Source organism: Capra hircus, chromosome 22 (assembly GCF_001704415.2).
Source record: "Capra hircus breed San Clemente chromosome 22, ASM170441v1, whole genome shotgun sequence".
Lineage (NCBI taxonomy): Eukaryota > Metazoa > Chordata > Mammalia > Artiodactyla > Bovidae > Capra > Capra hircus.
This window is the reverse complement of record NC_030829.1, coordinates 43099062-43113841: the sequence shown is the minus strand read 5'-3', so window position 1 is coordinate 43113841 and position 14780 is coordinate 43099062. Positions and strand designations below refer to the sequence as shown.

At 46.8% G+C, this 14780-nt stretch overlaps 1 protein-coding gene across 6 annotated transcripts in view; it reads left to right on the top strand.

Annotated features, from left to right (window-relative positions):
- FLNB (filamin B) overlaps nt 1-14780 on the top strand; it is a 139340-nt gene that overhangs the window by 99985 nt on the left and 24575 nt on the right. For 2 of the 6 annotated variants that reach the window (XM_005695796.3, XM_005695800.3), the window contains exons 25-32: nt 1020-1187; nt 3006-3129; nt 4294-4450; nt 5492-5681; nt 7862-8109; nt 11370-11441; nt 12192-12294; nt 12999-13139. In XM_005695796.3, coding sequence (XP_005695853.2) covers nt 1020-1187; nt 3006-3129; nt 4294-4450; nt 5492-5681; nt 7862-8109; nt 11370-11441; nt 12192-12294; nt 12999-13139 — 1203 coding nt within the window. Of the gene's footprint in view, nt 1-1019; nt 1188-2182; nt 2276-3005; nt 3130-4293; nt 4451-5491; nt 5682-7861; nt 8110-11369; nt 11442-12191; nt 12295-12998; nt 13140-14780 lie in introns of all 6 variants that reach the window. The other 4 variants (XM_005695795.3, XM_005695798.3, XM_005695797.3 and 1 more) reach the window with 4 other exon arrangements.

Sequence of the window (14780 nt, the reverse complement as noted above, 5' to 3'; positions counted from 1 at the left end):
CTAGATCTTAAGTTACCTTGTTGGATCTTGGCTACTCTCCTGCTAAGTTCAGACCGCGTCCATGGGAGGGTAACTGGGTGATTGGCTTTAAAGTTTGTTCATTGCCATTGCATTGAATTCCTCAGCTGTATTTAAAATAAAACTCCTTTTTGTTTCCAGCATGGAGCATGGTGCTTGTCTTTGCCAGGGTCAGCTGTTTTACTTCATTTAGCCAAAAAACCAGATGCCATTGAAGCCTGGCTATTATTGGGGGAAAAAAAAAAAAAAGCCAGAGCCTTGGTTCTTGGTTCTTTGTATGGTTTTTGTTATTTACCACCCTTGATTCTATAAAGTACAAATGTTGTGTGGTGCAAAGCAGAGAAACCTCAACTTACATGGCAGTTAACATCATTAACTTTGCCAGGCGTCTTGGGGAGCCTGAGGTCTCCTGTAAGAGGTGAATGTTGCTCCTTGGTGATGGACTTGACAGCCTGAGGTGTGGTCCTGGGGACACTGCAGTTCCTGTCTCTGGCTGACCTCTGGGGAGGTCTTTCTTGGTCTTCCTTGATAGAGGAATCCCTAAAGGGTTCTGGCCCAGCTCTTATTTCTGTATTTAGTGTTTTGCTCAAATCTCAACCTCCCTGCCTTTTGGAAATTTCAATAGTCTTTTTTTTTCTTAAATAAAAAAATTATTTTTCTTATTTGGCTGCGCCAGAGCAACTGAACTGAGCTGACCTTAGTTGTGGCACAAGTCTGGATTCATTACCTTCAGAGTCTACTGATACCTTGTACACAGCCCCAGTCTGTTACATATGATGGTATAGTGACTTGTTTACCTAAGTCTTAGAGTGCTGTTCAGTACTATGGGCCTAGCACCCGGCACCATGCCTGCACATAGTAGGTGCACATGGATGCACACAGCAAGGCAGAAGGAGCTGATACAGTGAGAGCCTAAGTGGGGAACAGGGCGGTTCTGGGTGCACACAAGCTCTCCAGTCACTAAGGGGGTTGTACTTAGAATCCTGTGACCTCTTTTCTAGGCAGCCCCTTCAGGGTTCCTGTGAAGGATGTTGTGGACCCCAGCAAGGTCAAGATCGTTGGCCCTGGGCTGGGCTCCGGTGTCCGAGCTCGCGTCTTACAGTCCTTCACGGTGGACAGCAGCAAGGCTGGCCTGGCCCCTCTGGAAGTGAGGGTCATGGGTCCACGAGGTAGGTACACACCCTTCCTTCCTGCCAGTGCTCTCCTGCCCAGGACAGGGGCAGCCTGATCCAGAGCAGGCTGTTCGCTTATGAGTTTCGTCATGAACTCAAATTTCTTAAATTACTCTATTGCTCTGTGTGCTGGCTAAACAGTGGAAGTTCATGCTTAAAAAGTAGGCAGGCCTGTTATTTTTCTAATAGCCTATCTTTCCCCTCATTTAATAATGTAACCCTAAATGTCTTTTTAAAATTTTATGCATATATTTTTTCTGAAGTAGTGATGTGAAGCAAGCACTATTTGGGCTCTCCCATATGAAATTATCAGAACTGCGTAAGTAGGATTTGTGGGACTTTCTTCAGGTTGCCTTGGTACTCATGTAGGATCACACTCCAGATTTCTGGAAAGGACCAATACTTAGCCCACATGGCACACCGCCTTGTCATTGTCCCAGCTCCCAAGAGAGGGGTCTCTTGGGGAATGGGCTTCCTTGGCAGTTTGACCTGCCCTCTTGCAGCCTGGAAAGCAATTTGGATTGGGTGTGGCGAGTAGGCCCTTTGGGGACAAATGCGGATGTGTGTTCAAATTTACCTTTTTTGGTAGGTGATCGCACTTCCTCTCCCAGCATATAAAAATATGCTGTTCTCTGCCTCATCTCTTGAGTTATCTGGATTTTCCCTCAATGATGTGTTCTTGGCTTCACAGAAGTGGTGAATAAGGGCTTCCTACTTTGAAGAGGAACTTTCTCCTTAATGGGGTTCAGCACGAAGTTATGCCCTTTGAAGCTCAGTGCAGAAGTGGTTTTGGGGAAATGAAGTCATAGGGCTGGAATTTGATTCCACCTACTTGCTGAGCTTCAAGACCTCTGTACATGTGTGTGTGTGTGTTGGGGGTGGGTTGTGTGTGAGAGAGAAAGAGAATGAGGAGGAAAAAAAGAGGGAAAAGCTTTATTTAGACATCTACCTCTATTACAGAGGACACTGAAATAACAGCCTTTTAATTTTAGCTGATCAGAGGATTCCCTGGTCAAGGCGCAGCCCCTTGCAAGCCATTTCAGGGTTCTTTAAACGTGACCGGAAGGGTGACTTTATGGAGACAGGTTTGCATTTTCCCACTGGCTGCTGCTCTGATGTATGGAACCTGAATGCCTCTTGCTGGCCTTGCCTCTGAAACTGCCTTGGGCCTGCCTCATCTGCTTCATGAGTATGGCATGCTTTGATTAGGCTCCGCTTCAGTTGACCATTTCTTGAGACTCTTGATTAGAACTGGGATCTAGAATCTATCAACCTAATGCATGCCTTGACTATGATTTAATGAACTCTCATTTGCCCTGAATGCTACACCCAACATGCTGGCGCCATAGTGGTTTTTGCTCAAAGGTGGATACAAGTCTTGACTGGCCGGCCCATTGGTTACCTTTTGCGGTTCGGAGTTCTGGATTCTTTGGCCTTCTTTCGGCTGTAGACTGAAATTGCCACATCCCAAGCATGCCTAGCCAGCTTGAAAGGATAGCATGTCTGCAGCATGCACCCCCCAGCAACAAGTGCAGGCAGTCTCCTTAATTATACTCTCGGTCTGACTGAGTGTACTTCAGCCAACAAAAAGCTAAAGGTGTCTCTTAGGTTCATGGTTGCATTTGTGCAACCATGAATTGGCCATCCTGTCTCCTGTGATTTCTTAGACCTCTGATTATGGCCTGCTTGCCTGTGTGTTACTCATCGGTGGAAACCCATAGCTCTCAGGGAAGAATGTAATAGTTTCTGAACTCACCCCAGGGTAGAGTGAAGGGCAGACCAGGCAGTTCCAACAGCCCTCTCGTCTGTTTTTAGGCCTGGTGGAACCAGTGAACGTGGTGGACAATGGTGATGGCACACACACAGTGACCTACACCCCATCCCAGGAGGGCCCTTACATGGTGTCTGTTAAATACGCGGATGAAGAGATCCCGCGTAGGTAAGCTCCTGACCCTTAGAGAAGGGGTCCAAGTCCATCTCAAAACCTCCTGTCTCATGATTAGCTCTGCTCTGGTGGCCTATCCATGTATTCATCTACCCATGTGTCTATCCATCTAGCTATCCTTCTGTCCATTCATCTATCCATGTATCCATCTATCTATCCATCCATCATCCACCCATCCATGTATCCATCTGTGTATCTATCCATGTATCCATCTACCCATCCTTGTATTCATGCATCCATCTATCCATCCATCCATGTATCCATCCATCCATCCATCCATCTATCCAAGTATCCATCCATCAATCCATCCATCCAGTCAGCATTGCTAAAAACCTGCATGCCCTACACAAGTGTTAAAATACATTAGCCATGGTGTTTGTGTCTCCTTCTCTCTTGGTGCCCCCTTACATTTGTTCCTTTCAGCCACCTTTAACGTAAAGATGAGCTGAAATTAAGAAGTGCATTAGTTCAATGTCTTCTTTCTGGTGACTGTGCAACTTGTTTTCTAATCGGGGCAAAGATTTTTTAACTTTTTTACTAATTGAGAATTTGGTTGACAGTAGCATTCTCAAGAGATATTGTTCATATTAATACAAAGAATGTTATATAAGCTCTTCATCTCTCAGAACAGTCTACCAAGAATTTTTTTTAGCATACTTAAAATTTGAAGTTTCATCTATACTCCTAATATGCATATTTTACATAAAGCTCCAGCTCCATGGGAATGTATAAATCATAAGTTACATTTGTAGTATTATTAATACTTGATTAATAGGTTTTGAATAATCTAAAACACACTAAAATATAGAATATAAGAGGATGGGATAATAATGAAAGCATCAGTTTTAATATTTTTTCTTTCCATTTTGGTGACCATTGTGTTAGGAAAACAAAAGTGGGTTGTATATTTTTGGGAAAACCCCATGTTTCCTAAACTGTTATGGATATTAGTTGGTATCCCATGGAATTCAGTAAGGGAAAGCTGATTTGCTATATGATGGTTACATGGTTGTAAATTTCTCTGGATTTAAGGCTCTTGAGTCCTAAATGCTGTAGAAATCCCCCCACTCGATCCCACTCTCTTTGTTTGAGAGAGGTCAGATGCAGCTGGACTGAAGTGTATCCATACTGACTTGGGATGTGCATATGTCTGTCAAGTCCCTTTAAGGTCAAGGTCCTTCCCACATACGATGCCAGCAAAGTGACCGCCAGCGGCCCTGGCCTCAGTACCTACGGTGTGCCTGCCAGTCTGCCTGTGGAGTTTGCCATCGATGCCAGAGATGCTGGGGAAGGCCTGCTTGCTGTGCAGATAACGGTAATTTTGAGTTATTTTTCTGGAGCCAGACTGCATTAGTAAGATCTCATTTCCCAGTTAGGGATAAGAATCAGATTTCAACAACCAATTCCTGATCTCACGAAAATGTCAGATTTCCCCACTGGAGAGGCAGTAATTGTGCAGGGGAACAAACATGCTCACCTGAGAAATCTAAGGGTTTAACTCCAGGTACCACTTTTTGGTGAATCTCATGTATTTTGCTCCCTATTATAACTGCTCCTACATTTAAAATTTTTGAATGTTAAAAATTACTCTTTGGATTAGTTAGGACTAAGTTCTGCTGTATATCACAGTAAACCCCTAAATAAAAGTGGCTAAACACATTCATAGTTCTCTATAGTTAGAGGGGTTTGGAGGCCAGGTAAAGTCCCTGGGTGCTGTGTGACTTAGGAAAGAAGTAGGCTCTACCTCTCTGCTCCTCTGTTCTAGCGTGTGGCTTCTGTCCCTGAGTTCTCCTTATGAACCTTGAGGCTGCTGGTGTGCTGGCCATCCAACCCACTTGGCAAGCAAGAAGGAGGAAGAGAGGCAGAAGGGACCTTCCGACTCAATCAGCTCTCTTAAGCAGCCCAATTAAAAGTCCCTCCTAAGACTTCCACCCTCTTCTTGTGTGCTGGAAGTTTGTCACAAGTCATGGCTGTACCTAGTGGCCAAGGATACTAGGAAGTAGCATCTCATGTTCTGGGAACAGCACACCTAGCTAAGAATTAGGGTCCTGTTAGTAAAGAGAGAAGGGGGCGTGAAGGTGATGGTGTGCATTCAGGAGCCTCTGCCCCCTCGTCTCCCTACATTTCAGTGGATTTGGAGATAGAAACTATTTGTTCCTTTGACAGAAAAGTCACTAAAATTAGCCATGTCCATCACAGTGTTAAAGAAATCTGTGACCCTCTGCTTCCCACCACTGCCAAAATGTATTAAACCAGAAATTCTTTCCCCACATTAATTAATGAGCAAAATGTGTCAAGGTTTTTCTTGAATGGTTAGATGACAACATCCTAAATAGCATTTCTCTGTGATCCACAGGACCAAGAGGGGAAACCCAAAAGAGCCATTGTCCACGATAATAAAGATGGCACATATGCCGTCACTTACATCCCGGACAAGACTGGACGGTATATGATTGGGGTCACCTACGGCGGGGATGACATCCCATTGTCTCCCTACCGCATCCGGGCCACACAGACGGGTGATGCCAGCAAGTGCCTGGCCACAGGTGAGTGCAGCTCAAGGACTTTGACATCACAAAGCCAGCACATGCCATCTCGTCCTTGTGTGATCAGGGCAAGATGCTCAGCGATTCTCAGCCTCAGTCAGACTTAGACGGAAGGCCTTTCTGGAAAACATTTAAGTTCACGAAGTTCTTCCAAGGATCAGAGACTTTCATAGGGCTATTACAGAGAGATCAGGTGAGGTCATACTTGAGAAGTGGTTAGGACAGTGCCTGGCATGTGGAAACTATCATAATTACTTTCGAAGTGGGTGATTTGTTGAGATTTCAACTGTCATGGCAGCTCCAATAAAAACATCAAATGTATGCCTTTCATGAGTAGATGGTTTAGTTTTAGAGATTTACTCAAGAGCATTTCAGGCCAGCACTAGAGAAACCCATTAGAGGACCTAGGTTTTTCCTCAGTACTCAGGACTTACGTTTAAGTGTCTTGGGGAATTTTCTAGGAATATTTGAGTATCATAGTTCCTTCCATTTCTAAGACACAACCATTTGAATATCATGGGCAACTCTGATGCTGCTTCAAGCAGATTCAAACCATGAATCCTTTCTCTGAAAAGAAACAGATTTGCTTCTTTTTAAATAAAACTTTAACAGAGGTCCACCCTGGATGTTTCCTGTTTCTCTCATCTTATTCTGAATGGAGAAATGCTTTTGGCTTTTAGGTTGTAAAAGCCAAACCTTTGGCAAGGTTATAAATTGTTCATATTGGCTCAGCACCCACCACAAAATTGAGAAATTCTCTAACACTGGCCAGTGTGCCCCCTGTTAGGTCAATGCTGTTCCAGGGACAGCTGGATTGCGTTTTGGTAACCTGTTGTTGTTCCGTCACTAAGTTGTGTCCGACTCTTTGCGACCCCATGGACTGCAGACGCCAGGCTTCTCTGTCCTTCACTATCTCCTGGAGTTTGCCCAGATTCATGTCCATTGAGTCGGTGATGCCATCCAACCGTCTCATCCTCTGTCACCCCCTTCTCTTTCCCTCAGTCTTTCCCAGCATCAGGGTCTTTTCCATTGAGTTGGCCCTTCGCATCAGGTGGCCAAAGTATTGGAGCTTCAGCTTTAGCATCAGTCCTTCCAATGAATATTCAGGATTGATTTCCCTTAGGATTGCCTTGTTTGATCTTCCCAAGAGGTAGGGACTTCCTCCTGGCTTTCCAGGCTCTTCTGCCTCCCCCAGCTGAGGCAGGAGACTGCCCAGCCTGGGGTCTCACTTGGCCCCTCCTCTTAGTCTGTCATTCAGGGCCAGACTGTCCACTTCCCTCTACTGCTCACTGTCCCAGCGTGTTCTTGTCACTCCCTGTTGCTGCCACACTTTGGCTTCTTTTTCCAGCGTGCTTCTTGCACTCCCTGATCTGTTGGTCATCAGTAAAGTGGTGCCATAGATGAGGGGAGGCAGACACTGGTCATCATTTGGAGGCGAAGGTAGTGAGTCTTCCTTAGCCTAGAGTGCCCATCCTTCAGAATTCCCCTTTCTCAGGAATGCCTCTGTCAATGGGGCAACCCTGGGATATATCTTTAAACTTTCACCTAGGAGGCTTCTCTGCAGAACAACCATTGACTGCTTTTTGTTGTTGCACCACGCCGCTCTTGGGGTCTTAGTTCCCCAAACAGGGGTGGAACCCACGTCCCGGGCAGTGAATGTGAGGAACCCTAACCACTGGACTGCTAGGGAATTCCTGGTTATTATCATTATCATTTTTTGTGTGACTTAGCCCTCCCTCGGTGTTTCCACTGCAGACTGAACTGTCATTCTTGGTGTCCAGCCTGCCTCCATCTGCCCAGTTAGATTTTGAGCATCTTGAGAGCTGAGACTGTGGTGTGCTCCCCTTTGTATGTATCTGGCACTTAAATGCCCAGTGTGTGTTTGCAAATGAAAGTCAACCTTCATCCCCATACCCTGGAATGCCAGCAAAGCAGGTTTAACATATGGCTGTCACTCAGAACTCACGGATGCTCCTTATTTAGTTAATAAGTGATGGATAGAATGCTCCCTGGAGAAGCATCTTCCCTGGGGCACTTCTGGGCCGTCCCTCTGCACAGCAGCAGCTGAGGGTCTGACATTCCTTCACAGATAGAACAAAGGTGTGCAGTTTGTTCTTGGGCCTCTAGGGCAGATGTCTGTGGTTTAAGCTCCCATACTTTCCTCTTAAATTTTTCTCCAGGGCCTGGAATCGCCTCTACTGTGAAAACCGGTGAGGAAGTGGGCTTTGTGGTTGATGCCAAGACTGCCGGGAAGGGCAAAGTGACCTGCACAGTTTTGACCCCAGATGGCACTGAGGCTGAGGCTGATGTCATTGAGAATGAGGATGGCACCTATGACATCTTCTACACAGCTGCCAAGCCGGGCACCTATGTCATCTACGTGCGCTTTGGTGGCGTCGATATTCCCAACAGTCCCTTCACTGTCATGGTAAGGAAACTCCCTTCTCTAGAGCGTGGGGTTGTTAGCACAGACGGGAACAGCTGCTGATTGTTAAATCCCGACTGAGACTTCCTGGGCCAGTTTTGTTTTGTGTTGTTTTTTTCTTTTTCTTATTTTTTAAATCTCCTTAAGCAATCAGGACCTTGCAATAATCTCTAGAGACCCAGGGACACTTTGTCTCTAAGTGGTTTTAAGGAATCATATTGGCAATCAAAGTATCCATCATGCTACTGGGTCTTAGGCCATGTCGTGGCCTAAGCCCAGTTCAGAAAAATTACACTTTGACCCAAAAAATGTCCATAAGTAAAACATTACAGTTTTTCCTTCTGCTGGTCCTTCCTCCTCCCTTCTCCCCTGGAGGAGAGAGGCTCCCATGCTCTTGATGTTAGAGACTTGTCTCTCATGTCCGAGGACTCAAAGTACCTCCAGTTGTGTTTTGGAAAGATTCAGAACTTTGATGATGAGAGGGAAATAGCTTGTCTTTTGAAGCTAGGAACATCTGCAATAAAAGGAAGGCATTATGCAAATCCTCTGGGCCAGAGAATGGCTAGACCCTTTAATTTTCAAGTCTGAGTGACATTTAGATCTTCCTTTGATTACTTAGGTTCTTACACCAGGAAAGGGGGTTAGAAACCTTAGGAGCAGTCCTTCATTTCACCCCTAAAACTAAGCATTGTTGGCCCTGTTACAAATGCCACATAGGAGCAGGGATTGGACTGAAGTCTGCTGAGCTCAGACTGCCCGCTCGGCACTGTTGCTGCACACTGTCCTCACTGACATCCTTTGATGTGACGGGAGCAGACCACAAAGTTCACAGACCTCGGTGGCCTGGCCCTATGCATGCATGGCCTGCAAAGCTCCTTCTAATGATTTGACTTTACACAGCAACAGAGAAGGGCGTGAAGACCATTGCAGCAGAAGGTCACGTCTGTCTCCCACTCTATAAACAGCTGTGCCTTTATTCTTTTCCGTAGATGTCTGCTTATCTGTAAACATTGTGCCCGAGACCTGGAGCCCTTTTATGTCTCGAGGATGGAGATTCTTGTCAGCCTTTGACACTGTTGACTTGGGAGTGTTTTTCTCCTTCAGGAGAGAAAGAGATGCAGCTAGAGAGTTTATGTCCTAATTTACAGAGAAGTCCCAGTTGTAGCTTTAAGGATCTGTTTTAGCCCACAGGAGTCTTTTCTGGTTGGTTAGATTGGGCAGCGGAGAAGGCAATGGCACCCCACTCCAGTACTCTTGCCTGGAAAATCCCATGGACAGAGGAGCCTGGGGGGCTGCAGTCCACGGGGTCGCTACTTGTCAGACACAACTGAGCAACTTCACTTTCACTTTTCACTTTCATGCATTGGAGAAGGAAATGGCAACCCACTCCAGTGTTCTTGCCTGGAGAATCCCAGGGACGGGGGAGCCTGGTGGGCTGCCGTCTATGGGGTCACACAGAGTCGGACACGACTGAAGCGACTTAGCAGTAGCAGTAGATTGGGCAGAGGTTGCCATCCTACTGGAGTAATAAGCTGGGGAAAAGAGACCACATTTAGAGGGTGGGAATGAGAAAATCTGGAAGAGAACACCAAGGACCATTCTAGCAGATGAGTCAGAAACCTGAAGTGGGGCCCGCCAAACTCTTTAGGAATGAATGTCCCTTCAGCCCTGGGATGCATACAAAGCAAGACTACTTTGCGTAAATGCTCCCCCCTCCCCCAATGACTGCCAAAGGCAGAAGTGGGTGATACTCAGGGCACACGATTTAGGTCTTCATTCTTTGAACTTGCTCCAGCCTTTCCTGGATGGGGTGACTTTTTGTTAATTGGCCTCTTGTGGGTAGTTTCCCTGCCTTCCCCTATAGGCCTGGGGCTAAAGAGACAGGAACATCCAGTACTTCCTTTGTAGCCAATGTGTGCGGGAGCCCCAGCAGGCTGGTTCATTTAAATACATCACACAGGTGCACACAGCAAGGCATGGGTTTTGCAGCTTCTCTGCCTGTTGCCATTGAGGAGTCATTGATCAAAGGCTATAGCATAGCCATTGAAAGATCTTACTGGCTCAGGTGTCCTGGACTCGCCCCCAGTCTGAGACAGTCCGGGAATTGGGGAATAGGGCTGTTTCAAATGTTGAAGTTTACCAAGCTGCCTTCGTAAGTGAAGCACCCTTCTGACATGCCAGAATTCACAGGAAAGACCAAACATGGGCACAGTTTTCCTCCATAGGGGAGGATTTCTAGTTCTTGTATTTTTATCTATGATACCGTGTGGCATGTGGTCTTCGTTCCCTGGCCAGAGATGGAACCTGTGCCCCATGCGGTGGAAGCATAGAGTCTTAACCACTGGACCACCAGGGAGGTATCAACACATACCAAGTAATAAGAGACCCCTTTCCCAATCTCATGCTGCAGGGGTGGCCAGTGTTAGGTTTGTTTTTTAACTTGTACAGGAAGCGTATCAGTTTTGGGACTTTCCTGGTGGTCCAGAGGTTAAGACTTCATCCTTCCAATTCAGGGGCCACAGGTTCAACCCCTGGTCAGGGAACTAAGATCCCATATGCCATGTGGCATGGCCAAATTAACAATAACAAAAAGACTACATCAGGGACTTCCCTGATGATCCAGTAGTTAAGATGCTGTGCTTCCAATGCAGGGGCTATGGGTTTGAAATCTGGCCAAGGTACTAATAAGATCCCACATGCTGCATGGCCAAATAAATAATTTTTAAAAATAAAATGGCAAAATATTAAAAACAACACATCAGGTAACACCGTGCACATTGCTTTGCATCTTGCTTCCTTCACTCAAAGTGCTATAAATGCCCTTCTATATTAATTGATCAGACTTGGTCACCTCTTCAGAGTGGCTACACTGGGGTCCACTGTGCACACTCACATAGTTTCCTTAACCAACTCCTTACAGATGGACATGAGGGTTGTTTCAGCCTCTCCCAACAATGAATAGCACCAGTAAAATCCCTTGCATACATCACATACCTATGGACTCTCCTGCTAGTATTTCTGTAGTTCTGCTTCCTAGAAGCAGGGTCATGGGCCCAGGGGGTGGGTGAATAAGACATTCGAAGAGAGGAGGCCAGCTGGCTGTCCACAAAGGGAGGGAAGAATATGGGCTCCGGTTGCAGTGCGTGGCTCCCTGCTGGGCAGCAGAGATGGGGGTCGGGGGGAGACCTTGGGTGGTAGAATCTACTGAGTAGTGATGTCCCTCCAGTGTGATTCCCAACTAATTTGCATTTGCCACTGACCAGGCCACAGATGGGGAAGTCGCAGCTGTGAAGGAGGTACCGGTAAATGCATGTCCCCCTGGATTCAGGCCCTGGGTACACTTTTGGTTTTTGTTTTTACGTTTTCCCTTTTTCACGTCTGTGTTTACTCACCCTTCATTTTAGAAAAGCTACAGCCTGCTTTTGGGGGACTGCTTAAGCCCTCTGGGTGTCCTGGTCATTGGTTTGTCCCCACTGATCAGCCCATTACCATGACCCCCCCGCTTTCTCTCTAATGAGACCCACCCGTGTCATCGTCTGCGCTCCACGAATCGCCCGCCACCATGTCTGTGATCACGCTCGGTGTAGTTGGTCTCCACATTTAAAGAGAAAGACGGACAGCTGTTCTCAGCCCTCCTGCTGACTCTCAAAGCCGCCACTTGCACATCTGGTTTCTGTCCAGGGAGAAAGCCACTGCTGCTCCTTTCTGCCACTTAAAACGCACCTTCTTTTCCAGGCCACCGGCAACTAAACCTTTCCAGGTGGAACCTCTTGGGACTCACAGACATTGCTGTCTCTCACTTTTCCACTTTCCCCGTGGGCACTGCTGGGAATTTCACAAGCAAACAGCCTAGGAATTTTTAGCAGTCAGTCAGCATGACTCCTCCAATCCCTCAGTTGCTGTCCACTCTGGCCCCAGAGCCAGTTAGACAAAGCCCACAGTGCATGGGCAGCCATACCCTTGAATCCTGGCTGGACGAGCTTGCAAAATTCCCAGTTGCTCTGACCCGCCCCCTGCAGCTTCCCTAGCCCACACTGGGGAAGTGTTGTCCACTTTACCCAGTGACTGCTGCTTCCTGTTTCTAGGTAACAGAAGAGGCCTATGTCCCAGTGAGCAACATGAACGGCCTGGGATTTAAGCCTTTCGACTTGGTCATTCCATTTGCAGTCAGGAAAGGAGAAATCACTGGTAAGCACTATTGGGAAAGCCCTCTTGTCCTCACTGGCTCTCACTAGCTATCCATACAGTGCCCAGGGGCTGGTTCCACCTGTTCCCCAGATCTGGGGTTCAGAACCCAGCATCCCTGGCTATAGGGAGTCAGTCCATGAGCCCCTGAGATCGCAGAATGTTCTGCGTATTTATGTGTGTTTCTGAAGAGCGGGTTCATTTATAACTTGCATGCTGAAGAAAGGACCAGAAATTGTCTATAGGGGGAGAGCCACTGTGTTGATATCTCTCTTGATTGTCCTCTTCCCCCGCCTTTTCCTGTCTTTTCTTACTCTTCCGCTCTTCCAGATGTGACATTGTCCCTGAGGTCTGTTGTGTAAGAGTTACTTCTCCTTGCCTTCTTTCAATGCCTGTTTCTCTCTGACTTGATGCTTAACTGATCTGTTTGGTCTCGTGGTCTTCTCAAGTCCTGTTTAAGCTTCTAATGGCTGTCAGTTCAAAAGACCCTTTGCTTGTGAGTTGCCTGCTGCATTTTGTGGAAACACAAGAGAACAGAATGAAGGCAGGTATGTCTCTGCTTCCTGTTATGGAGCTTGCTGTTTTACAGCAGTTAGTGTTCTTGGGTCTGAGAACCTTTGTTGTGAAGGTCACCTGTGCCTCTGTGCTTGGCTCCTCGGGAGACAGTCTTTGGTGGGGTCACCGCCCTGTCTCGTGTGCTCCAACAGGAGAGGTCCACATGCCTTCCGGGAAGACGGCCACGCCCGAGATTGTGGACAACAAGGACGGTACAGTCACTGTCAGATACGCTCCCACAGAGGTCGGCCTCCACGAGATGCACATCAAATACATGGGCAGCCACATTCCTGGTGAGTCGGGTTCCACGCCTCTGCCGCCGGCCCCGCGGGACTCCAGGAGTCAGGGCGGAAACACCCGGGAGGTTATCGTCCTTCGTTCAGTCAGATGCCGTGTGGTTCTTGGTGGCAGATTTGCGGACACAGTGTGGGCCTCCCTGCAGAACCAAGCAGCCTGTGACCCCAGCAGATCCGGCTAATTTCCAGTAGGAACGATGCAGCTGAGTGTCCCGGGTCACAGTGCAGGCCCTTCGGTCTGGGATTGTTTGTCTTTGTCACTGTGCCTAGCATGGCCAAGGGATAAAGCAGGGTGAAAAATGTGAGACTTGAGGGACTTTCCAGCCTGGCCTGCAGAGCCCGAAGCAGCATCAGGGTTTGGGGCAGGAGAAGAGGTTGTGAGAAGAGGGTATGTTGTTTTTTTGTCACTCTGCCCTTGACAAGCAAAACCAACTTACATTTCACCTCCATCCACTTGTGTGCTTGTGCTCAGTTGCGTCCAGATTTTTGTAATGTGGTAGACTGTAACCAACCAGGCTCCTCTGTCCTTGAGGATTTTCCAAGCAAGAATACTGGAGTGGTTTGCCATGCCCTCCTCCAGGAGATCTTCCCAACCCAGGGATGGAACCTCCTGTATCTCCTGCATTGCAGGCGGACTCTTTACCACTGAGCCACTGGGGAAGCCCAGCACAGTGTTACTTTCTTTTTGTTTAAATTGTTTAAATAGTTCTTTATTTTTTAGTGTAATATTTTAAGTATGTAACCTAGCCAAATAGTTTAAAAATGATGTGGAGGAAGGTTTCTTTCCCATCCATATCCCCTATCTGCCCTCTCCTTGAACCCTACCATTACTGACTTTTTTACGTTAGATTTCCAAATAAGTTTTAAGACTCTTCGAGAGATGGGAATACAGATTTTTAACCCCTCTTTGTTTTGTAAACAGTAGCATTCGCTGCTCATTATTCTGACCTTACTCTCTTCATCTAACAGTATAACCTGGAGAGCTTCGCATGTCCGAATACAGCAGAGTGTGTTCACAGTGTCCCGCCGTTCAGAGGAACATCACGCGTGCACTGTTTGTCCCATGAGACAAACAGTGCTCTTCCCTGCCTTTTGCGACCGCTAGTCCTGCTGCAGTGAATAGCCTTTCACATCCATCCTCTCACACCTGCAGGGTGTAGCCGAGAGATTTGCTTTTCAGGGGAGAAATCGCAGGATGCAATCACAGCCACCTGACAGGTCTCAGCAAAGCACCCTTCACCCAGCCTCTTCCTGTTCACGCATCCACCCACAATGTCACAGAGCACCCGCTTTTCCACCAATTTGCCAGTGGAATATGCTATCACATTTCGAGATCTTCGCCAAACGGATAGCTAGAAAATAGTATTGCTTTGTTGGCATTTCTCCTATGAGTGAACTTGAGCAGCTTTCTATACTGCTAGTTATTATATCCGATTCTTTTTCTTTGAACTAGACATTTGTGTCCTTGGCTCAACTTTTCTGTTTAATTATTGACCTTTGTCATATCAGTTTCTGAGGGCAATTTAAATATTGGGGAGATTAGCCCTTTGAGATAGGAGTTGGAAATATTTCTCCCAATTTGATGTTTGATTTAGTTTATGTGTGAGGATAATATTTGTTCAAAGGCACAGTATATTT